The sequence below is a fragment of the Thunnus albacares genome, chromosome 13 (genome assembly GCF_914725855.1).
Source record: "Thunnus albacares chromosome 13, fThuAlb1.1, whole genome shotgun sequence".
Taxonomy (NCBI): Eukaryota; Metazoa; Chordata; class Actinopteri; order Scombriformes; family Scombridae; genus Thunnus; species Thunnus albacares.
The window spans coordinates 12,643,023-12,665,760 of NC_058118.1; the positions used below are offsets into that span (position 1 = coordinate 12,643,023).

General features: G+C 37.1%; 1 protein-coding gene and 1 long non-coding RNA gene across 11 annotated transcripts in view; both read right to left on the reverse strand.

Moving 5' to 3' along the window:
* Positions 1-140: 140 nt before the first annotated feature.
* Positions 141-22,738, reverse strand: part of LOC122996220 (ryanodine receptor 1-like) — a 50,652-nt gene continuing 28,054 nt past the window's right edge. For 3 of the 10 annotated variants that reach the window (XM_044371839.1, XM_044371834.1, XM_044371832.1), the window contains 35 exons: positions 21,768-21,938; positions 21,561-21,620; positions 21,306-21,440; positions 20,671-20,783; positions 20,467-20,563; positions 20,272-20,381; positions 20,132-20,183; positions 19,955-20,029; positions 16,641-16,740; positions 16,452-16,531; positions 16,283-16,359; positions 16,104-16,177; positions 14,984-15,001; positions 12,557-12,637; positions 12,358-12,446; positions 11,892-12,020; positions 11,705-11,809; positions 10,127-10,132; positions 7,044-7,125; positions 5,628-6,949; positions 5,309-5,391; positions 4,793-4,952; positions 4,601-4,687; positions 4,148-4,417; positions 3,851-3,981; positions 3,664-3,706; positions 3,451-3,584; positions 3,259-3,319; positions 2,804-2,950; positions 2,582-2,716; positions 2,341-2,497; positions 2,075-2,139; positions 1,863-1,963; positions 1,731-1,782; positions 141-1,610 (listed from right to left, as the gene is read on the reverse strand). In XM_044371839.1, coding sequence (XP_044227774.1) covers positions 1,515-1,610; positions 1,731-1,782; positions 1,863-1,963; positions 2,075-2,139; positions 2,341-2,497; positions 2,582-2,716; positions 2,804-2,950; positions 3,259-3,319; positions 3,451-3,584; positions 3,664-3,706; positions 3,851-3,981; positions 4,148-4,417; positions 4,601-4,687; positions 4,793-4,952; positions 5,309-5,391; positions 5,628-6,949; positions 7,044-7,125; positions 10,127-10,132; positions 11,705-11,809; positions 11,892-12,020; positions 12,358-12,446; positions 12,557-12,637; positions 14,984-15,001; positions 16,104-16,177; positions 16,283-16,359; positions 16,452-16,531; positions 16,641-16,740; positions 19,955-20,029; positions 20,132-20,183; positions 20,272-20,381; positions 20,467-20,563; positions 20,671-20,783; positions 21,306-21,440; positions 21,561-21,620; positions 21,768-21,938 — 4,698 coding nt within the window. In that variant the 3' untranslated portion in view covers positions 141-1,514. The remainder of the gene's footprint in view (positions 1,611-1,730; positions 1,783-1,862; positions 1,964-2,074; positions 2,140-2,340; positions 2,498-2,581; positions 2,717-2,803; positions 2,951-3,258; positions 3,320-3,450; positions 3,585-3,663; positions 3,707-3,850; positions 3,982-4,147; positions 4,418-4,600; positions 4,688-4,792; positions 4,953-5,308; positions 5,392-5,627; positions 6,950-7,043; positions 7,126-10,126; positions 10,133-11,704; positions 11,810-11,891; positions 12,021-12,357; positions 12,447-12,556; positions 12,638-14,983; positions 15,002-16,103; positions 16,178-16,282; positions 16,360-16,451; positions 16,532-16,640; positions 16,741-19,954; positions 20,030-20,131; positions 20,184-20,271; positions 20,382-20,466; positions 20,564-20,670; positions 20,784-21,305; positions 21,441-21,560; positions 21,621-21,767; positions 21,939-22,738) is intronic. The other 7 variants (XM_044371842.1, XM_044371833.1, XM_044371843.1 and 4 more) reach the window with 3 other exon arrangements.
* LOC122996221 lies at positions 8,901-10,119 on the reverse strand. Its single transcript, XR_006406961.1, has 2 exons — positions 9,878-10,119; positions 8,901-9,406 (listed from the first exon to the last, which is right to left on the reverse strand). It is a non-coding gene; the product is annotated as an uncharacterized LOC122996221 (long non-coding RNA).

Sequence of the window (22,738 nt, forward strand, 5' to 3'; positions counted from 1 at the left end):
TAACTGTATTTTAATGCTTTAACCGCTCTTTAATTTTTATAAATTTAATTTAAGCACACAGCTGCATTTTGTGTTTAAAAGGTGCTATAATAAATACAGTTTATTATTTTAATTACCATTAAAAAGACTTATCAGCATGATTCAACTTTTTTAATATTTGTCTTTAATATCAGTTCAGTGTTACATACATACAGTTAAAAGTAATTAAATCAGTTTCAGTAAACCTCTTTGGCTCACTCCCTTTCATCCAAATGGCACAGAAATCAGCCGCTGAGACATCTGCTTTAGTTTGTAAAGTAATCAATGTCACTCTGCCAAATAAGTTAAGAGTAGCTGGAAAACCACTATGGCCCCAAAATACTCTTAAATACTTATAATTTATCTTTCAACAGTTCCACAGTTACGAAACGGTACAGGTCAACCAAACATTGTGTACTGTTAACACATATTTATTGTGATTTACTTGAAGGAAAAATACATTAAATTGTAAAAATTGCAGATTTGTAGATGTAGCTTTGATAACCTTCAGTGACTTTGCAAAGGTGTGAACTGACTCTAAATTTAAATACCTTTTGATCATCACTCATCATATAATTCAGCAGAATTTATTTATTGAACAGTAATTGAATCCAAACTGTAAATGTTGCAGATTAGGACCCACATTTAAGGATTCACAGACGGGACACTGTGGTCAACAATACTGATCACATACACACATTATACATACAGTATGATGCTAATGAGTACAAGATCAAATTAACGTCACATTACAATGAAGAATTAATTTATCATCACAGACTTTAAGTTGTCTTGAAAAACATGAAATTAAATAATTTAATGTCAAACATATAAGCTCAACTGTCAAAGAAAAAAACCCACTGAGACAAATAAATATGTTAGAGTGAAAGTGACATAATTATCACAAAGAAAATATATAATGAATTTAATTATGTGTAAAGACAGTAAGGCAAGTTAACACATCACTTCCTCGCAGCTACAGCTTCAGTTACATACTGTATGTGCTGGTTGATGCAACTTGTGTTGCTGCTTAGGCACTTTTTCAAATTCTCACATAAAAAGAGGTTTTATTATCTCAAAAGACAAATTTAAAGTAATTTATGGAAACCCATAATGTCCATTAATTGGTGAAAAGGTTGACATTTTTGTGCAATTTGATATGTGATTAAATAAATGATTACACTTAAATAAACCTGGTGTGAATTCCCTTTTCATAAAAACATCTTTCTTCACTGCCAGTTTCTTATAGTAACACTTAAAGGACACTGAAATTTCTTGCCACCTGCAAACTATGACGTCTCTGTAATGAACATAACTTGTAAGTTACCAGAATTTCTAGTATTTCTGTTGCTTATGCTGTTAATCTTTATTTTGCATTTTTCAGGACAAAATCCATATGTTTTTTTTTGTTTATTTTTTGAGTTTTGTCAGGAATGATGAACACAAAAAGTTCAATAGTTGTCACTTTCCCTCCGTATGTGTGAAGTACTTGTTGGCTAGGAAAGTTGATCCTCATATTGCTTTCTGAAACAGTCTCCAGCTGGGAAGAAGTCCCAACAACGCTCCTGGTACATCTTCCAGACATATGACTCCTAAAACAGAAGATGTAAGAATAAGATTTTAAAGGAGGACGCAGCATGAGATGAGAAACTCTTACTAATAAAACAATAAATAAATAAAAAAAAAACCCAGATAAAACAAATCAGACTGACCTGTCCAGTGTGCTCTGTCTCGTCTTTGTTGATAAGGTACATTAAGAAGAACCTGAAAAAGACTCACATGTTAATGTTTTCTCATTTGCACACATACATGCACACACTGTAACACAGAGGAGGGACACTCACATGTAATTGGCAAGGTTGTGTTCATCGAAAGTGTGTGTCTCAAAGCCATGTGGTGTCGTATCAAAGTAGTCACTTCCAATGCCACATATGAAGCATTTTGTCTGCACAAAAATCAGTGATGAGGATTAAAGCCACATTGTGCATTCAGTGGGTTAAAAGAAGTGTCAACTTAAAAGTATTGTCACGACAGAGAGACCCAGTTTATATTATACCTCCATGTCTTCCTTGACTTGCTCTTGTTGGTCTCTGAGTTCTCCAAAGGCGTCAATGATCAGACCTGCAGTAGATGTGCAGAAACATTATTGTCAGCGGTGGTTATAAAATCTGTTATGTGCCAAACATACCTGGAAATCCCTTTCATACATCAAGAAGTCTCCAAAAACTCCTCACATTGTTACTTGTAACATCACTCCAATATTAGTGTCTAATGAATTTTTTTGACATTTGAAAAGTGTCTCGCAGACCAGCACTGTCTTACCCTGAATAATGGCCAGCAGGATGACGATGACAAAGAAGAAGAAAGTTATGTCAAAGACCACTCGATATAACTCGTATTCATCTCCAGCAGGATCCTCAATCTCATCTCCGATGCCTCCACCAGCACGCACACCCACGTACATGTGGAACAGGTAACACTGTAAAGTAAAGTAAATACACATCATTTGGGTGGTATGCAGATATGAATGTGACAAAGACATTTTAGATCAACAATGACTTACAGTCATCATGTCATCACATTTCATATCTGGTTCATCTTCATCCTCACTCTTGTTGTAAAACTTGCGGAAGAAATTGAAGGCGACTACAGTGTAAAGGTAAACCACCACTGCCAACAAGCCCACTGTCATCATAAGCTGGCAGAAAGAAGGAAACAGAGTTAATCTAGTCATACAGAAGAAAAACTAAATATAAATACTGCTGAGGTCTTTTTCTGCACTTGCCTGTTTGCCGTTGTGTGTGACTGAGGACAGAATAGTGCGAAGAGTCTTGACACCCATGGCGATATCCAGCAAGTGACAGGCGAAGAAGAAGTTGTTGTAATGCCCGAGCAAAGACATAATCAGGTACCAACATAGATACAGGAAGGTCTAAAAGAGATTAAAAAAAAGGAAAACAGCTCAGTGGGATACAAAATCTAAAAGATATCCATAAACAGTGATCAATAATGTCAAACAGTGTTGGCTAAAAAAGTGCTGAGTCATAAGTATTATAATGTTTGTTGTTTTTTTAAATAATCCTAAACAATTCATGTAAATTCCTAATTAGTTATTTGATTAATTTGAGTGAGGAGTTCTTATTTTATTATACACTCTTGTCGACACAGTATAGTTGAGTATATTATAGTATTGTGTCTAGTATAGTATGTAATGTACAAGTAAATTTTGCTTTTGCTTACACCATCTGTGAACACAACACCGAATTTCCAGATCTGATACTTGATGTCAATGGAAGTCGCCCTGAAAAGACACAGCGTTAGATTACAGCATCCGATTATATGTTACATTTAAATTCATTTGTTTTATTATTAAATTATTCTGTAGATCAAAATGTCACATGCATGTGTTTGTTGGTGAAATCGGTACCATACCATGCAAACACAGAGCTGTCTGGTTCCTCCTGTTTCTTCTCATGTTGTTGACTCACATCCAGGGAGGCTAAATCAACTCCCAAGAGTTCAGCGATTCTTTCTCTGCCATAAATGTCTCCGTACTTATCCAGAACCTGGACGCAGACATTTCATTTCACGTTAACATGCTCTACAAAAGCCATTGCAAACCCACCAAAAGTGAACCAAACTCACCTTTCGTTTGACAAATTTATCCCAATAGTTGTTTGGGAAAGAACTGTGAAAAAAGGGACATTATTTAGTAATGATATTAAGAAAGAAAACCTTTTGGTATTTGAAATATTTTCTCTGTGTGCCTCATTAATCTTGACTCTACTCAGAAGCATCTGACAGGAGAAAAAAGACTTCTTTATCCACGTACGGTGTATTGAGGACCAGTCGGTCCCACTGGCCCTTAATGTCGTCGTCCTCAGGCTGCTCAGTGATGTAGAGGCCGTCAAATTCCAGCTTTCTTGCAAGTTCTTTCTCCCTTTTAAAGATTACGAGTGGAATCTGACAAAAACAATTGCAAATGGTGTTTGAATGAAGTATTCAGGCTTTTGGACTGAATTTCTCGTGCAACAGTTCAAGAACAGTTCTGTCTATATTTTTGAATATTAAGAGGCAAAAGGGTCCAATATTACACGCTATACTGTTTTGCCCCTCATGCCCATCTTACCTTGAGGCAGTTGTATCCAATAATACAGATGAATGAGATGACTGTGTGTAGGGCAGCAAGGAAGGACAATGTGGGCTGCATGTAGCCAGTGCTCTCCTCTAAATAGAAATAAACTGGGACGTCTTCTTCATCCTCATCTCCTTCATTCATTCCAGATCCTTCAGCCTCTTCCCCTGAGCCTTCAAACAACCCAGAGCCTTCGAACATCCCGCTTCCCTCCGACAGCCCGGATCCTTCCATCTCGTCACCCTCAGGTGGGGTGTCAGACACCTACACAGAACAGAACAATGTAGAGATAATGCAACTTTGTACAGCAGAACTTTTTTTTTGACTGAACTTGAGACAGACTGTACTGAGTAGTTTATTAGATGTATTCTTCAATGTGTTCATTTTTTATAGTTTGGTTATTGTAATCTACAACATAATTATTCAAATTCAAAGTTATCTCTTCACCCTGTAGAACAGCAGAATGAAGTTCAGGGCAAATGCGAGGAACAGAGCCAAAAAGCGCAGGTTGTAGAAGTTTCTGGAGAGGTAGTTCTGCAAAAAAGAGATGAATATTTTTCAGGTGATTAGTGAGTCTATATGTGGAGAGTGAAATGAAAAAAAAAACATTTGTGAAATAAAAACTAGCAACTGTGTCACCATAAATTTATTTCTCTGGGTTTCCAGCTCAGTCCAGATTTGGAAACCTTCTTCCGCTTTCGGCTTCTTTTCTTTTTTTGTTGCTGATTTCTTTGCTACTTCTGGCTCTTCTGTCGTGGTGGGCTCGGATTCTTTCTCTGCTTTCTCTCCGGTTTCAACACTGTAAAACCAAACACAACAGGGTTTCTGCTTTATTTCTGTATTCCATCAACATCAAAAGAGATGCCCAATTCTATATAGTTATACTAAAATTGTACACAGTATACTGGTAGTAATATTGATCGTGAAGTATTTTGGCAGTTTGCACAAGAAATTGCTGCTTGGAAATAATTCAATACATGTGCCAAAGCTGCAACTTCAGAACACAAACATCAAACCATCCAAAACTGTTTACGTGAAATATTCTATTCTTTATAGTCTCTTATACAGTAAGTCTGTTATCTTGAGCCATGACATAGAGATGAGGTGTTGAAAGAAAATGAATATAGACATGAGAAAACAACTGGAGACTCGTACTCGGCCTTTTCGGGCTCTGGAGGAGGTTCTTCTACAGGTACAGGTTCAGGAGGTTTCTGGCTCGCTTCAGCCTCTTCTGGTGGCTGTAATGAAACAAAAACAACAAAACAGTGACAAAAACTCTAACCTTCCCTTTTTACTATGTCTTCTTTTTTTTAACATATACTGTAAAAGACGTGATCTTTTTCTTGCCTTAATTTTTGGGAGAAAAGTGTAAATCTAAAACTGAATCACTAACCACAACGAAACTGGATTGATAACAACCCTGTAAATTAGCTAATATTTACATAAATGATTCAACAGAAGTGCAAAAACTCACCATTTTTCTCTTCGTTATGGGAGTCCCTTCAGGAGTTGGAGGTTCAACAGGTGCCTCGACCCCCATATCTCCAAGTCCACCTGGAGCATCAATACCTGGTATCCTCCCACCCTCTTTTTCCTGGGTATCCTCCTCCTCCTCCTCCCCACTCCCAGTCTCTCCAGTGTCCGTCACACCTCCAGTGTCTTGTTCCTCCCCTGCCCTCGGCTCCCCTGGCCCATCACCATGTACGTCATCCTGGGTGGGATCTGGCATGCTTGCTAGAATCTCAGTCACAGTGATATTTTTAGCTCCCTCTACTAAGCCACCTCCAAACAGCGTTTGCCAGATTATCATAAAGAAGCCTTTGCACACATTGTAAATGAAGTGTAGTATACTCATAAGGATGGTCCAGAAAAAAGTGGACAAAGCCACCACAATCTCCTTGAGGGTCATCTTTCTCACTCTGCGATATTGTCTGCGAAGGTTACGGAAGGTGAAAATGCTGAAGAAGCTAAACATGCTGTTTATGAAATCTGCAAAAGCAGAACTTGATTCAGGATGCACCTCCTCTCCATTACTGTCCTCATCACCTCCTCCATTCGCTCCCCCTCCTGGTCCTCCCTCACCTCCACCTTCATCTCCTTCGTCGTCTTCTTCCCCCTTTTCCTCTTCTTCCTGCTCTGAGATTTGTGAAGCTATATTCATCTCAAAGATGGTGTCCTCGCAGAAATTGACAAACATCTCCATTTTCTCTGATTCACCGCCCTCATTGACAACATCAAAGATAAACTGTCGTTTGGACTCTCTGACCTGGGGCATCTCCCACTGTCTACGATTGACTTCACTGATTTCAAAGTAGATACGCTCAATCTTTCTACTGGCACCCATTATTTCAATGCGGCCCAGGAAGGGACGGAAGTAGTTCAGCACACTCTCTGCTTGTCCTAGGAAGTTCTGTAGCCTGGTGTCATGGGGGACGTGCTCAGACAGGTTAGTGAGCAGCACTGCAATATTGAAGCCGATGTCCTTGGCAGGTTCTTGGAAGCGATTGGAAAACTCCTCATAGTTGATCATGTCATTTTCATCTGCTTCAGAGCAGGACAAAAGAAACTGGATCTCAGAAGGGGAGTACTGTTTCTGACTGTCCATGGCCTTCTGGAAGTCCTTCTTGGAGATGAGCCCTCGAGGATCTGTGACGTAATCACGGAAAGCATCTGAAGCCACAATGTCTTTTAGTTTGAGGAACATGTCAAAGAACTTGAGGATCATCTCCACATTGCTGGAGGACTCCACCAACATGTCCACCATCTGGCGGGCAATTGTACCATTCACCACATTTCCTGAATAATACAAAGTCACATTTAAACAGCAGTTTAAAAAGGACAAGAGATAAAAACGGTTGAAAACTAAAAAGGAGGAAAAAAACTCTTTTACCCTCTAGCAGTGAGAGCAACATAACAACCATGTCTTTCTGTAGGTCAAGCAGCTCCTTCAGCAGACCAATTTGGCTGGAATCCTATGACCATAAAAAGATGCACAAAACCTTACAGTAATGACAATAGATTCATATCATTTTTAAATATATGGGGTTCATGTAGATTTATAGAGATGCAGTGATCATTGGTGATGTAGAAAACACAAGTGAAAAGTGTCAACAGTCCACAGTTATCACACAGAATTATTTTAACATATAGTAATACTTGTTATATGAGGTGTACGTTTAAGATACCATGTGTTCAGTACACTCACATTCACAACAAAGAGGGTGCTGCAAAAAGAAGTTAAGTAACCAACCCCTCATGCTCAAAGAATTTGTCAAAACATAGGCAAAAAAAGCGGTCCAGGATAAATGTAAACTTAACCAATCTCCTCCAACTTTATGTAAATTCTGGTTTCAACACGTCTGTTGTAAAATGTAAACACAAGTTTAGTGTCAGCTGTTCCTACAGTGTGTGAATACTGATTAAAACTGAATGTCAGTGAGCATTAGATTTAATAGTTGAAGCTTTTGTGACACAGCACCAACGTGTCGGCATGTAGCAATCTATCAATAAAGGTTCGATCTATACCACTGATGTCCCCACCTGTACAGTGAATAAGTCTAAAGGTTTTCATACACCACCTGTTATTTCAGTATTCATTTTCACTTCATCCAGAGAAACAAGAACTAATTTGTAAAATCAGCCAATATAGTGTTTGGATTGACTTAAAATTACTGTCTGCAAGAGCATACATAGAAGTGGCGTTAGTGACCTTATAAGTGCTAGATCTTACATGTAGTATGCGATCACACAAAGCATTTTACATTTACGTCCAGACTGTACCCATTCAAATTTGGTGTCTGCTTAGTCTGGCCACAAATATACCTCTTCCCGCTTGTTAAACTTTGGCTTCAAATGCTTGCCGCTGCTGATGTGTAAATGTATTTTTGAATTATTCTGTGAAAGAGCTATTTTATAATTTCAGGGAGATTATATCCAATGTGATAGATTAAAAAAAAGAAACAAATGTTATAAAATACATTTAAAACTTTATATCTCAAACAACATTTTTTGTTGAATACTTTTAATAAAATGTCCACAGTGAAAAAATATCTATATGGTAGAGCCTGAGCAACTAAGGATACTAAGGAACTAAACTCTCAAAAATCGAAACATGGACTGACTTTGTTTTCCCTGTATGGTTTGTATTTGGACATATCACATAATTAAATAGCCTCATCGTAAACATGTCATGAATTGCAGTCACAATAATAGAATTTCAGTCTGAAGATGAAGGTAATTCCATGAAATAAATGCTTATAAACATATCACATACACTAATATTATGTTGATGCTCAAATAGTGTTATAGCCAAAGCAACACAGAAGGCACAAAGACACACCACAAATAAAAAGCATTTTCCTTCAGGTTAATTATTAGTGAATGAAAATGGCAACAGAAGTGTAACCCCTGTTAAACACAGAGTGGGTGTCACATTAAAATGTATATTCCAACACAAAATAATTTCATATTAAAATGTATACTCCCAACAGTGGAGGTTAAATGTCAATCCCTTTCTCAGGAAGTTTTGTAGTCACCTGCTTCTTTGTTAAAAATCCATTCATTCAGAAAAGTCTGTATAAAAACATGTTTGTTATTAATTGCAATATTCTTGATTTTATGTGTTAAGAAAAAGTGACATTGAGCTGATAGTGATCCATTTTGTAACTTTGTGATCATACCTTCATCCAAGCATTCACTCAGGATCTGTTTTGTGTGTTTTTTTGAATGATATCGTCATTTTGATTTGACATGTGCACACAGATTATACACTTATTTGTTGTGCTTTGCAGTTTAATGTATAACTACAGAAATATAGAAAACATTATTTCCCTATTTTTGTCTGATTTGTGAGACAATTAAATGTTTACCTGCTTTTTAAAAAATGGTGAACTCCTTAAAACGCCATTAAATATACTATTGGTAAAACAAGGGAGGTCATTTTGAAAAAAATGAAAACAACAACAAAAAAGGACTAGCTTCAGGGGAAAAAATAATTCACAAAATATATTAAAACAGATCTTAGGTGTGGTGACCTGCGACATGGATACAAATTTAATTTAAATTTTAAGTGTTTTTCCACTGTTGCAAAAAAATTTCACTTAATGCAAAAACAATCCTTATGTAGTTATTCCAAAAGACAGCTTTTAAAACTTTTAATAAGACAAATATTATAAATATATACAAATATATAAAAATCATCATAATAATAAAATATAAATATTATACTTCTGGAGTTTGTATTTGATCAAATTACTTGGAAAAGCTTTGTATTGGTCGAAAAAAGACATGGGATAGTGTTGTAGCTGCACGATAACTCAAGGTGCTGAAGTATCTGCCCTTTAAAGGTATACTATGCAGGATTTGGTGGTTGGCGTTTCTAAACACAGCGGTCAAAGTTGGCCCCTCTTCCCTGGATCAATGAGCGAGTGAGAGAGAGAGCAGTGGTGGTTGAGCGAGCTAGACAGTGAATGAAGAAAGCGATAAATATAACATAAATAAAAAAACTACCAAAAGGTTGAGGCCCGGAAACATCCCGAGCACAGCAAAATAATAACAAAATAAGAAAATACAGACAAAGGGTAGGGTCTCTGCAGATACATTCATCACCTCACACTTCTAGTAGGTCATCAGTAATGACTGAGAAGCATTACTTTTGTGTGAGGCTATACCTTGTTTTTTTTTTTTTTAGGAAAATCCTGCATTGTATACCTTTAAAACTCTAACTCACCTTCTACCCTGTGCTAATTTTTGTTTGGAAAGAGATTAGTCTCAGCATAAAACATAACAAGCACTCACTGAGTCATATGCAAACATTTCCCCCAATTTAAGCAATTTCAAATTCAGTCAATTCAGATACTTCTTTTTTAAAAGCAGGTGAACGTAAAACAACCTGATAAGGGAAACCAACATTGCATAAATAACAAACTAGTAAACACAATATCACATCAATAGATAAATAAAATGGATACATACTTTACCCTGCATTGAACATGTGGAAGACAGTTTAAATAATCAATAAATTATTCAGTTTTGAACAATTAAAAACATTTTCAAATACTCTTGTGCATGACAAATATTTTCTTTCTTTCTACAGTGAGACATTAACGTTTGGGCTAGTATATTCTTTCACTATAACAATTATTTGATTCAAACACCAGTTCATCACATATTGTTCATACTGCACTATTAAAGTTTTCATTTTGGAATTACACATTTAAAATATCTCCTGTTCACTGGTGTACCATAATATCTCAAATATTATGATTGTGAAACTGATAATTGTGGGAATATCAGGTTAAGAAGGAAAGAGCAAAATAATTTTGTGTTAGGTGCATCATATATGTTAGTCATATACTGGATGTATATGTGTGTATATGTCTTAGCTGAGGACTTAAGGAGGAAGTATGGCTCGTCTCTAAATTGTAATGATTGTATATATGATTGATGTATGATTAAAGGGTTATGCATGCAAAATACAGGTATGTGCTAATAATAAAGGTATGCCATTAGCCTCTGTCATCTACAGAGGACTACTGCACTGAATAGAGTGAAAAAGTCCTGAGATTTCCTTGAAAGTATTTCAACCGTTCATTTGTAGCACTAAAGCAATCAATGTGATTCCACACTTTCATGTGCATTTTGCACTTTCATATTTAATCACATTTTCATAAAATTCACAAACAGTAAACAGTATAGAACTGAGAACTGGATGGAAAACCTATTTAATAAATTGTATTACTATGACTTGTCATGGCGGGAAAAGCACAGGTGTTACTAGTAACATTAATGATGGCTCTGTATATTCAAGTGTCTCAGTCAGCCATGACAGTTTGACAGTGAGCCTGCATGCACAATACCAGGACCCTGAAACTGAAGCAGATACATGAATTCAGCCATTATTGATTTTTTTTATTTTTCACTTGTGCTTTTCCTATTGTGACATGTCAAAATGTCTTTTGTGAAAAAGATCTATATTCAGAATTAATGTGAATGTGTGGAATCACTTTAAAAACAGTCATACAGATAAATGGTGGAAATACTTTTAGAATCAAGAAATTCAAATTGACTTTGCTCTCTACATGTAATTTTCAGGCAGTAGAGTAATGTATACAGTGTTTACTGGCCACATATTGAACAAAAGTTTACAAGCACATCTACTATTGGGCTTGTGACAACATAGATTTTTTTCCATGCACATGTAAAGAGCTGTTGTTTGGTCTATACTGATGGATGTTAAATGTTGATTTTGTGACCTTCCACTAACAGAATGCACAAAAAGTGTGATGTTGACCTTAACTCTTCATGACAATTACAGCAAGCCAAAACAGAAAATGCTATTTCATCTCATGTTAACATTCTACTTCGGGGGTACCACTTGGCTCTCAAGAACATCATGCCTTTCATGTCTACCATTGATTTCTATAAATCATGGCCTCTGAAAATAAAGTATGCCCTGAGATGAAAGTTGTATAACTGGTTTACTCTGTCCATATTGATCATTAATTATAGGTCAGGGAGCTCAGCCCAAGAACACATGCAGTATGTGCGTACCTGTGCCAGCTTCATCATCATGTGGGCAAAGACATGAAGGAACCCAACAATAGCGTCCCACAGCCTGCTGTGGGCCAGGGACTGCTGGTTGCCTGTGCAGGGGCCCTAAGGAGAGAGGCTGCCAATTACACACATGAACAAAAAAATCAGATCATGTAAAGGCCTCATGTTTGATTTGATTGTTTACCTGAATGTATTCAGTCAGACTGTTGAAAATCTGTTTTGCCACTGTCATGGCTTTGGAGAAATTCTTCTTGCCTGGTTCATCGATGATGTCTTTGCCGGAGTAATACCAGTAGAAATCACTGATAGACTCCTTGACAGGAAAAAATGAGATGTGAGCAGAGTATTCCTATACCATAAAAATATGTTTGTGTAAAAAAATATTTTTCATTAGGATAAAGGGATTTTTTCCTTATTATTCATTTTAAAATACTGCAGACAAGGTACTTACTGTGTCCTGATCATCGGACTTTCTTGATTATCTGAGCTACCAAATAAAGTCTTTTGGGACTAAAAATCCATGATTGAAGGCAAAGTTGTACAGCAAACCCAACCAGCCACATGTTCAATAGCACATCCAGTTACCCATCTAGTTTCGCAACAATATTACTCACATTATGGACTTTCAAACTTTATTTTTGAATCTTTACCTGCAGTCGGAGGAGGTAATCTACCGTACAGATGATGATGTTGATGGTAGTCGTGCTGCCTGTCTGTGTCCGCAAGTAGTTCTGAAAATCTGCAGCAAAACAGAGATAATTTTAGTTAAATAACATTTGCAATGCGATGAAGTGTATAATTTGGTTTGAATTAAAATTGACTCTCATTGGAACTATGAATCATTCTCACCGTTATTGTGACCCTCGCAAAGCAATTGCAAGAAACGGAAGAGGTCACAGGTAAACTCGTCGTCTGCCATGACTTTCTCATCTAAAGAAAATAAAACAAATGGAAGCTTTAAATTACATCCTAAAATCAGGTTGACATCATACTACACACAACAGTAAAAAGCTTTCTGGTACTACTGAAACATTTTAAAGCAGTGTGATGACAGTAAAATAAAGATTAATTTCTTAACTTACCATCTTCCTCAATGGATCTCAGTATCAGACACAATAACCACCTCTGATCAAGTGTTTTGTTTTTTTTTAAATAAAAATTAAAGAATGAGTCACACTAAATAGTATAAATAGGACTTGATAAATGAAATAGTAATGACTGTGCAATGGTCTGACACACAATCAAATGTCAAACAACATACAGGAGGCATCACATGCATTCAGTTAACGTAAAAACAAGTTGCAGGGACAAATGAACACAGTAACATATCAGACATACATTCATATGAACAACACGTAAATAAGCACATAATCATAATGTATTGTTATACAGACAGTATTAAAGTTAAAACATTGGAGTACTCAGTGGTGAACTGGTCATCTAGAGTTTTACTGGTGTGCTGATTTTACATGTTTTACTTTTTAAAGTATGTATAAAAATTTTAAAAAGGGATTAAATAAAGGGAAAAGCAAGATTTTTATAAGTGTGTTCATAATCTCATATATACAGTTAACTCACAGAAGCATTTTAAATTTTCTATAAAAACAGGCTGCTGTATATGTCCAATATTAATTCATTTATTTGTTGCCATTTTAAATCCCAGTCCACCACTGGACACACACACACACACACACACACACACAGACACAGAATCATGCAACACATCACAACATCAAGTTTGCTATTATACACAAGAGTTAAATGTCAGAGAGATTTGGGCATTGTCCATCAAAATACTAAAGGGGATCCAGTGCATGATATAATATATTTGAGAGAGGGACTGCACATTCTTTAGTCATACATCAAAATTACAGTTTAAGAAGAGTTCGGCTAATGATTTCCAACAGAATTGCACTTGGATGTGCAATGAGACTGTTTAATTCTTAAAATTTAAGAAATTAAATTCAAGAGTTGATATACTCAAATTTATCAGATTATTCTTTGTGTTAAAACAGTAATAAAAATAATTTTCTGATTTGGGTGTGCCAACTCTTAGTTATTAGTTAGTTATTAAAGGTAGAGTCAGTCATTCCGGAGAAAGATTGTTGATATTTGAACTAAACACCCAAACAAATACACCCCTCCCTTCGTCCTCCTTCAGAAGCTCCGCCCCCAAAGTTCACGGACGCGCATTGCCAAGACAACGACCAAAAGAGAAATATAGCGGAATCCAGAGCGATGTGTCAGCTGTAGCGTCACATCTGTTCTTCTCACGCTTTATCACAAGCGGGAAAAAAATGAAATCATCTCATATGAGCACAACAGTCCATCCATACCCTCCGCCTGTCTGCGGCCTCCCCACTTCTCACTCGACCTGCGTTCAGCGTCCACAGAAGCAGCTGTCTGTCAGCTGCAGCTCCTGGAGAGCTGAGAGGACAGCAGCTGGACAAACTGCCTTCACCAGGCTAAATGACAGCAGAAATTTACTGAACCAAAATAGTTTGCATGTTGGCTCCACGGGAAGAAATCAACAGTGTTTGTATTTATTGATTAATTGATTCGGTCAATAAGTTCAAAACACATATACAGCGGGATATTTGTGTGATTTAAACAGCTGCCTGCTCAGATTACACTTCACTAAATGTGACAGAAACAGACAGGGGGTCTCCGTGAGAATTTCCTGGATTCAGTTTGGATTGATACATTTAATAAAATGGAAGCATATCTGTTCAGTGAGAAAACGCTTTCTATGTGAATTGGCCACGGCCTCTCTCTCTCTAGTTCGCCAGCCCTCTGCCACCATTCAACGGATGCTTGAGACGGGAGACTGTCGTGTCCTCACACAGACAGCTGCTCTGATGACCTCCCCGTCCTGTGCATGAATCGCTGACTCTACCTTTAAGATTGACTGAACAATCTCTGTAACCATATTTCAAAATAAGAACAGCCTCACTACAAATGACATGACCGAAAATGTGCAAGAAGTTATTAAGGTTTTCAAATGATAAAGTCCATCACTGTTCATGACAAATGTTTCACCCACAGCTTTAGTACGTAGTTTTATAAGCAGAGAGGACCAGATTCCATCCATTGCCTTTTGAAATGACTAGGAAATGTGAGGAGTGGTGCGAGATATGAACATGAAAGATGGACAGAGGCATCCAATCCTCTCTTGGTGGAATTTTAGTGTTAGAAATAGAAGAGAGAGCAAGAGGGGCAGGGGAGAGAACGAGGAATCAGAGAACAGAGAGGCAGATGGACAGAAACATGATTTACCCCGATCTAGGTTCAAGTCTGAGGACCATGAAAGGAGGGACAAGGGAGAGGTGGCAGTGATCGTGGGGAAGGGAGAGAGGATCAGTGTGTTGACAACAGTAGAGGACTAAGAGATGAGGAGGGGGAGATTAACAACATTCCATGGCAAATTCATTCAGGTAGAATTTCAAATGAACTTCCAGAATTAGATGACAAAAGTTGTCAAAACAGTAGGTGAAGAACAATCAACAAGTCAAACTACCAGACATACTAAGAAACAAAACATTGAACTAATTTAAGTTAAATTTAAAATACTAAAATTGAACCATTTAACAGTTCCTAGTGTTAATAATATTTTAGGTTAGGAAACTAATCATTCAATTAAATTAAATTTTGTACAGTAAATGGCACAGATGGAAAACATTTAGAGGAAGATGAATTAATAGATGCTCAGAATGTCTTTTTTTTATTAATTCATGGCTTGTTTTGACTGATTTCACTGATTCTATGTTAATGATGATGAGGCAAATATATGGAATATAATGGAATATGATGTTGCTCAGCATATATGTATATATGTAATTGTCTCTAAATCTACAATCCAAAAAATGTACTTACATTACTTACCGTTACGTTTGTTTTGGACACATACAATACTCAAGTCAAGTGAAGACAGGCAGATTTATTGATTTATTTTGGTATGCTTGTGCTGGGCACAAAATCTTATGTGGAAAAAATGATTAAAATTGTTTTTTATAGGTCATCATTACAGATGCAAAATGGTTGCATGAGGCTATATAGACTTAGCAGTGTTATGTACTGAAGTGCTCTTGTCATTGTATGTGTTGCTGAGTTGAAAACCGATGTACAATGAATGACTATAAATGTGAGTAATTGATTTATCATTTCTGAAGACCTTTCATATGTGTTGCAAATATGGCATATGAGGAATAGCAAAAGCAGTGTATATTCATTTTTTTACTCAGACAAAATGTGCACCATCTACACTTGTAATGTGTAATGTGATGGGTGAGGTAGATTCAACACTGTAATCTGCACCTTTAAACAATGCAGATAATATTACATAAGGGTTTATTAGCTCTGAGAAAGTGATACTGAAGAAAAGAGTATGGAGACTTACTAGTGCCCTCCTCTGTAACCATGCCCAGACCCTCTGCCTTGTTCTGCCTCTCAAAAGCATTCAGATCCAGGACACTGTGGAGAACATGAACCCATATTTAGATCTAATCTGAACATTGTCCAAATGAATACATCTAAACTTTTCAAAGGTTTGTTAAAAAAATGTGACTGAAAACTGACCAGCATGTTTGCATCAATGTTTGCACACTCAAAAAGAAGCCAACGTCCTTTTTATCCTTCAAGTACTCCAACATTTTCTGCCAAAGGAAAAAAAAGGGGTAACCATATAAAGAGTGATCCTTTTGGCATAAAATACATAATCTAAAGGGTTTGTTTTCAGAGGACATACCTGCTGAACCTCACTGTTTCCACCATTAAGAATAGAGATACCCAACTTGAGGGTTGTAGACACCATTGGGCCAGTGTCGCCTACAGGGAAAAAGCACATTCAAAAAGTTTTCAAGGGGAAAAACTCCATCATAGTGCAGGCAGGTTTACATGCTGAAAGCGTTGACAGAAGATATGGGGCAAAAACTACCTTTGCAGGCACTGATCATTTGCAGGACCATCTCTGCAGTACCACGATTATGAAGTCTGGACTGCTGGTACAGGAGTCTCTGTTTCTCCATTTCTTTTTCCTGTGGCAGACACCAATATTAGTACTTGCCACTGTTATATTTCACACAGAGAATTTAAATAGACAGAATGGACATTTTCAGGTCAGATATCTGATTAAACATTCAGTGGCAGTCTTCAATACGCCAGGTGTTTAAATAAAAATACAAAGTCCATTCTATCCATTTATATTCATGATTGCAATTCACATTCACTCTCCTTTCACTCAAGTCCCTACACGTTTCACCTTATTACTGTCTAATCAACTTACCAGTCTTTAATCAAATGGTCCATAACTGTAACAATATGTATCATTAATGATTATATATTAATGAGATCAATATCACATCTTTTTGATTCATATCAAAATGTTATATCACATTCAATCATTGTTAAAGGGGGCCTATTATGCTATTTTCCAGCTCTATATTTTTAATGTGGGACTCCACTAGTGTAGCTTTGCATGATTCACAGTTCAAAAAAATCCTTATTTATCTTATACTGGCCCTTTATGCTGCCCGTCAGTTCAGCCTCCGTCTGAAACAAGTTGCTTTAGCTCCTGCTCATCCGCCCCTCTCCCGATAAGCCCGCTTTGTTCTGATTGGTTTGCTTCAAGAAGCTGCATCACAGCAGGAAACACAAAAAAAACTATTGTGGCAGGATTTCAATTCTTTTTTTCCTTCCATAATCCAAATGTCAACTTCTCAAATCCATCCGTACATGTTCGAGCCCAAATCCGATCCGGAATATGATAGTGGATAGCAATCTGCAGCAACAAAGACTACAGTAGGATGTCTCTGTTTGGTAAATATTATGCTCATTACCTGCTTATTGTGTGGCATAACAGTGTAAGTTACATGTGGGAAATAACAAAGGTAACATAGCCAGTAAAATGTTATTCTGCTGTCGCCAAACGACGATGTAGTATCTCCCCGCACGGTGTGGTGCGTGCTGCGTCTGGAGCAAATGACCATATACAGAAAGCTGTCACGAGTTGATGTCAGCTCGTCTCGAAAGTAGAAAAAAATTTTGGAAACTGAACATTCAGAGCAGTCTGAGGCCTGAGTTTTCTGGTCACAGGGATGACTTTTACATATGCTTACCTAATTATTTGAAACTTTGGCCATGTTTAATATGAAGATCCAACATTGTAACATCATATATATATATATGACAGAAAATAAGGAAAAGCATAATAGATCCCCTTTAATATCTTTTCTGTACAGTAATACTAATTTTATAAGAATTAACATTATGAGGTGTTACTGTCCACTGACTCTTGCACACATTCTTTCATCCCACTTTATTAGTCATGGAGTTGGTACACTACTTCTTCACGTTTGCTGGCTGGAGCAAGCGTTAGACTACAGGAAACAACCTCAATGGCTTCACATTGCAGCTATACAGCTTATAGCTTTTGTCCAAACTGTCTTGTCTTGCAGAGCTGCTGCAGTAAAGACAGTCTGGACAAAAGCTGCAGTCCCTCTGTATCTGAGATATTTCTTTGCCATTTCATAGTGGTGTGAATTTGCTGGAAGAAATGGTTTGAAATATTCAAACAAAACAGAAAAATGAAAACATTGCTCTGTCTCTACATGGCCTTTAATCTCTATTTGTGCTAATGCACCATTTTGTATTTATTGTATACAGCCAACTGGGAATGAAACACCATTTATAGAAAGAAAATGGCAATTAAATGAATATCTCTGAATTCAGAGGACAAACTGACATTCCTCTGTTCAGCCACATCACAAATCAACTTGTAGCATCCCCCGTCCTCACCCTTAACACCACCCACCCTCCCCCGCTTCCCTCCCTCCCACCCAAAACCACCCCCCCACCCACATATGCCTGACCATGGTTTACCCACTATGTGTTGTGCAGTTGGACCTCAAACTTACCCTGCAGTCCCTGACTATCTAATGAAACCTGATTATGAACTATGCACTATATGGGGTATGTGAATTAACTATTAAAACCATGACTATGTGTATGAATATATAGCTTTTAAAATTGCATGTTCTACACTGGCTTTCACTGTAGTCTGTCAGTAAGCTATGTGAGTGGGGAAAGGGACACTGATTAGTAGCATTCACTTAGTAAAGACTGGTGTTATGAAGTTGAGAGGGATTACATGGAGGGATGGAGAAAGAGACAGAGAGAGAGAGACAAATGGGACAGCTATATAAACTGGGAGGAATGACATCACTAGTTTGTGTTAAATCACATTCATAATCATTTCCAGTAGAGATTTGAATTTGCCTTAAATAACACTTTCAATATCTTCTGCAGGCCTTTCAGCATGTCCGACTCCCCAGTTTGATATAAGCAAAAGGCATTTGAAGGCATTTTTGAATTTATAAATATTTTTTAGTTGTTTAAAGCAACAATACAGTTTGACAAAGCACAAAAAGTGTTTCTGGTCTAACCAACAAAATTCTAACTGGGGTCTTTAATAGTTCATCTCCAGTTGCTCCTAACAGTAAAGCCAGCCCTATAAGTATATCAATGAGTACAGTGTCTGAGACTCATAAACTTGAGACAAGGAATGTAGTAAAGGCCTACACAGTGGCAGCTGGTGTTGTCTTTCAAAGTAAGCCATAAAGTATATAAAAAGCCTCGTACACTCCCTTTCTATGAGCTGTACAGAGTAAAACTAGAGGCTAGTTTGGAATGGAAGTACCTCCTGTAATGGACGGTGTAATAGGCTGTATGCTTACTCATTGATTTTCAAAACTTCACCCAAATTGGTTTATATTGTCCATCAAGCTGAACTGATAATTGATATATGTATATACTGTATATATACATCATTAGTATGATTATTATTATTATTGTTGTTAAATTTACATTAGTTATATGTAATTTAATAAGACCCAATCCAGATTTAAGGAATAATAATAGAGACCAATATGTTTTTGTCCTTGGAGTTATAGTGTAATTTGAAATTTGAGGGTACATATAATAGGCAGTAAAAAACATCTGGGTTGGGGCTTTGTCATATTTCCAAATAGAGCAACATCACAATGAATGAAGCACAACATACAAACAGACAGAAGACGCAGAGGACATACAGAACAGACAGAGGTAATTAGACATAGCGAAGACAGAGAGAGAAATATGGTTGTGAAGTAATGTTCCGATGATGAGGTCACTCAATGCGTTGAGAGCTACCGCTCCACTGTGTTCCTGGTCCCCAGCCCCCTGGCCGCCCATTACCAGTTCTGACTGTCGCACCTCAAAGGACATCTCATCCTCAGCATTTTCCACCATTTCCTCTCCCCCTTCTTCTTCCTCACCAATATGGCAACTCTAAAAAAATGCAGAGGACAAGAAAAGAAGAAACATGAGTATTTCATATCATATTTGGCACCTCTTCAAACCTCATATCCAAAACCCTCTGCAAGGACTCACCTTTGCCATAATATCTGCATATGCCATATAAAGATGATCTGTGTCAAGTTTACTGTAACGGGGACCAAAGAAGACAATTGGTGAACTAGGAATAACATTTCATGCATTTCATGTACTGTAAAAGTGAGGATTTATCAAACCTCTTTTCTGTTAGAGCAGTACGACTAAAATGCAGAATAAGCTGGTGGAGAGGATCTGGCTTAGTTTCTTTCTCCTCCTCTTCATCTCCTTCCTCTTGCTCCATGGCTTTCTGCAATACATACAGAGAGGGAGGATGAGTAACAGTACAGAAAAGGTACTTCCCTGATGAAAATAAGATGTTAGATGACACTCACGGACAAGTCATCTATCATCCTGTCCTCAAATGAGTAACCCTCAGTGTAAAGCCAGTTGCGTTTGTATCCCTCAAGGAACATGTTTGAAGCTCTGTGCCTGCAATGTTGTTAAAAACAAAACAAAAAAACAGCTTGTCTTAGCATTTTTGTACATCTGGTATAGTTATTTTGCGAACAGTCTTGACACAGTTTTAGCTTTCTCACCGTGGAATGTTGTAAAGTGGTGTCATCCTAAAGCAAGCGACCACAGCCCTGCGTCTCTGCTTGGACAACAGTTTGTGCCACACCATCTTCTTGGATTTAAACGGGTGCTCTGTCTGTATAACAGAAAGTGGACAGTTCCAATCATAACTCTTTATGTACAGAAGGAAACCTTTAAAACACTTTTAAGCCATTGTTGTTAATATTAAACTTATTTCCCTCCAACATTTGCAGCAAATGAGTCTATATTTTGAGTATTTTGAACTCTTGGGTACTAACTTGTAGTTAAACTTTCAGGAAGTTTTTAGCTTGTGATTTGCTGTTAGACCCAAATAACTACTAGTATTTCTCTATAAAATAGTAGGTACTTATTCCTGTATTTTTAGTGAGCTTGTACAGCAGCATATTCTTACTTTTCTTTCACATACCTGCTACATATACCCCTTACAACAAACTCAAAAATATTTATTCATCATTTTTACATACACACAAATATTGCAATGTTCATTCAAATAATATTTATGCAATTATTCCATTAGAATCTAATTTTCATTCCTTAAACTTTATGCTGGAGAAACAGCCTGCAATTACTTAAGTGAGCATGTTGCTTATAAGTTCAAGTGAGGATATTTGCTCACCACTTCAAGGTGATAAAGGACAGCAGAAACCTCCTGCACTCTCTTAACAACTTTCACTGGTGCGTCAGCATCTTCGGCCTTGCCTGCCATTATCTTGTACAGGGCCATCTGCCAGCGCATGGATGGATTGTCCACCTTTCCATGGCACAGGGACACAGAACTTTATGAAATGTATCTGGACTGATTATCGTTCATCAAAATCCAATTCCTAGGACATAAATACTATAGGGTTGGTCTATCAGAATGGAATAATACCTTTCCCTGAAGATGAAGGTTGTTCTGAAGGAACTCTCTTACTTCTTCATCAGTGTCTCTCTGTAAGGTAAATAAAAAAAACTTTTATCAATCAGTCCTGTGCAGAATGGTTTGGGTTGTTCATTTTTGGTCACTGTATAACAGTATTTTACAAATCAGACAACAACTGTTTACCGTAATCTATTTCATTAGTCAGAAAAACATTACCAAAGAGTATCGGATCTTGGCCAAGTTGATTAGCTCCTGATCGGCGGGAGAGCACATGTTGAGGCCTATGGGGAGCATCTTTTTCAAGGCAGCCACAATAAGTGAAGTCTGCACAGAGTAACGATCTCCCCTTCTCTTCTTCTTGGTACGTTCGGTATCTGAGCCGCCACCCTGAGAAAAGGGACAATGAACCAAAAAGCATTCACAGTATCTCATAAAACGCCAGAGTTAACACTGCTTTGTATCAAATACATTGCAGCCCTGATTATATACATGACAGTTACTTTCATAGATATAAGCCCTTTTTAGTAATTATCCATCTATCCCATAATGCCAGGAATAACTGCAACACCACTATAGAAAAAAAATGCAACTGACTCTACGTACAGTATATCCATCACATAAAGTAAATATAAAATAAGTTTGTCAACATGTTCAGCGTTCATTACAATTCTTGACAAACCTGATTGCTTGTGTTGCTCCTACTGATCACATATTTTCCTTTTGTATACCATCCTACCTTTTAGTGATGATTCAGCAATACACAGTGCTGTAAGCTGTTATTATGTAATAACAGCAGATCTCTCCATGTAGAAATATCCACCTACTTTCACTAAGGGACTCTTATTAAACATGTTACTGTCACAACATGTAAATGAAAAGAAAGTGCCTGAATTTGAAATTCCTGTGATTTCCCAAATACAAAAATATCATTATTTCTCTGAGCTCAGACTGGTAAGTAGAGGGTATAGTGAAAATGTGGGGGCAAAGTGGGGATATAACTGGCTTTGGGAACGGGAAGCTGGAAGGAGTGGGTCTTATAAGGAACTAAATCCGTGAAATTGCTTTTACAAAACATGCGACAGAAAACATATCCCATTCAAGTGACAACCAATTCAGCATTCACGAACAAGATGAATAATCGAAACAATCTCATATGTTTTTCTCTACTTGTTGATTACATTTTGTAA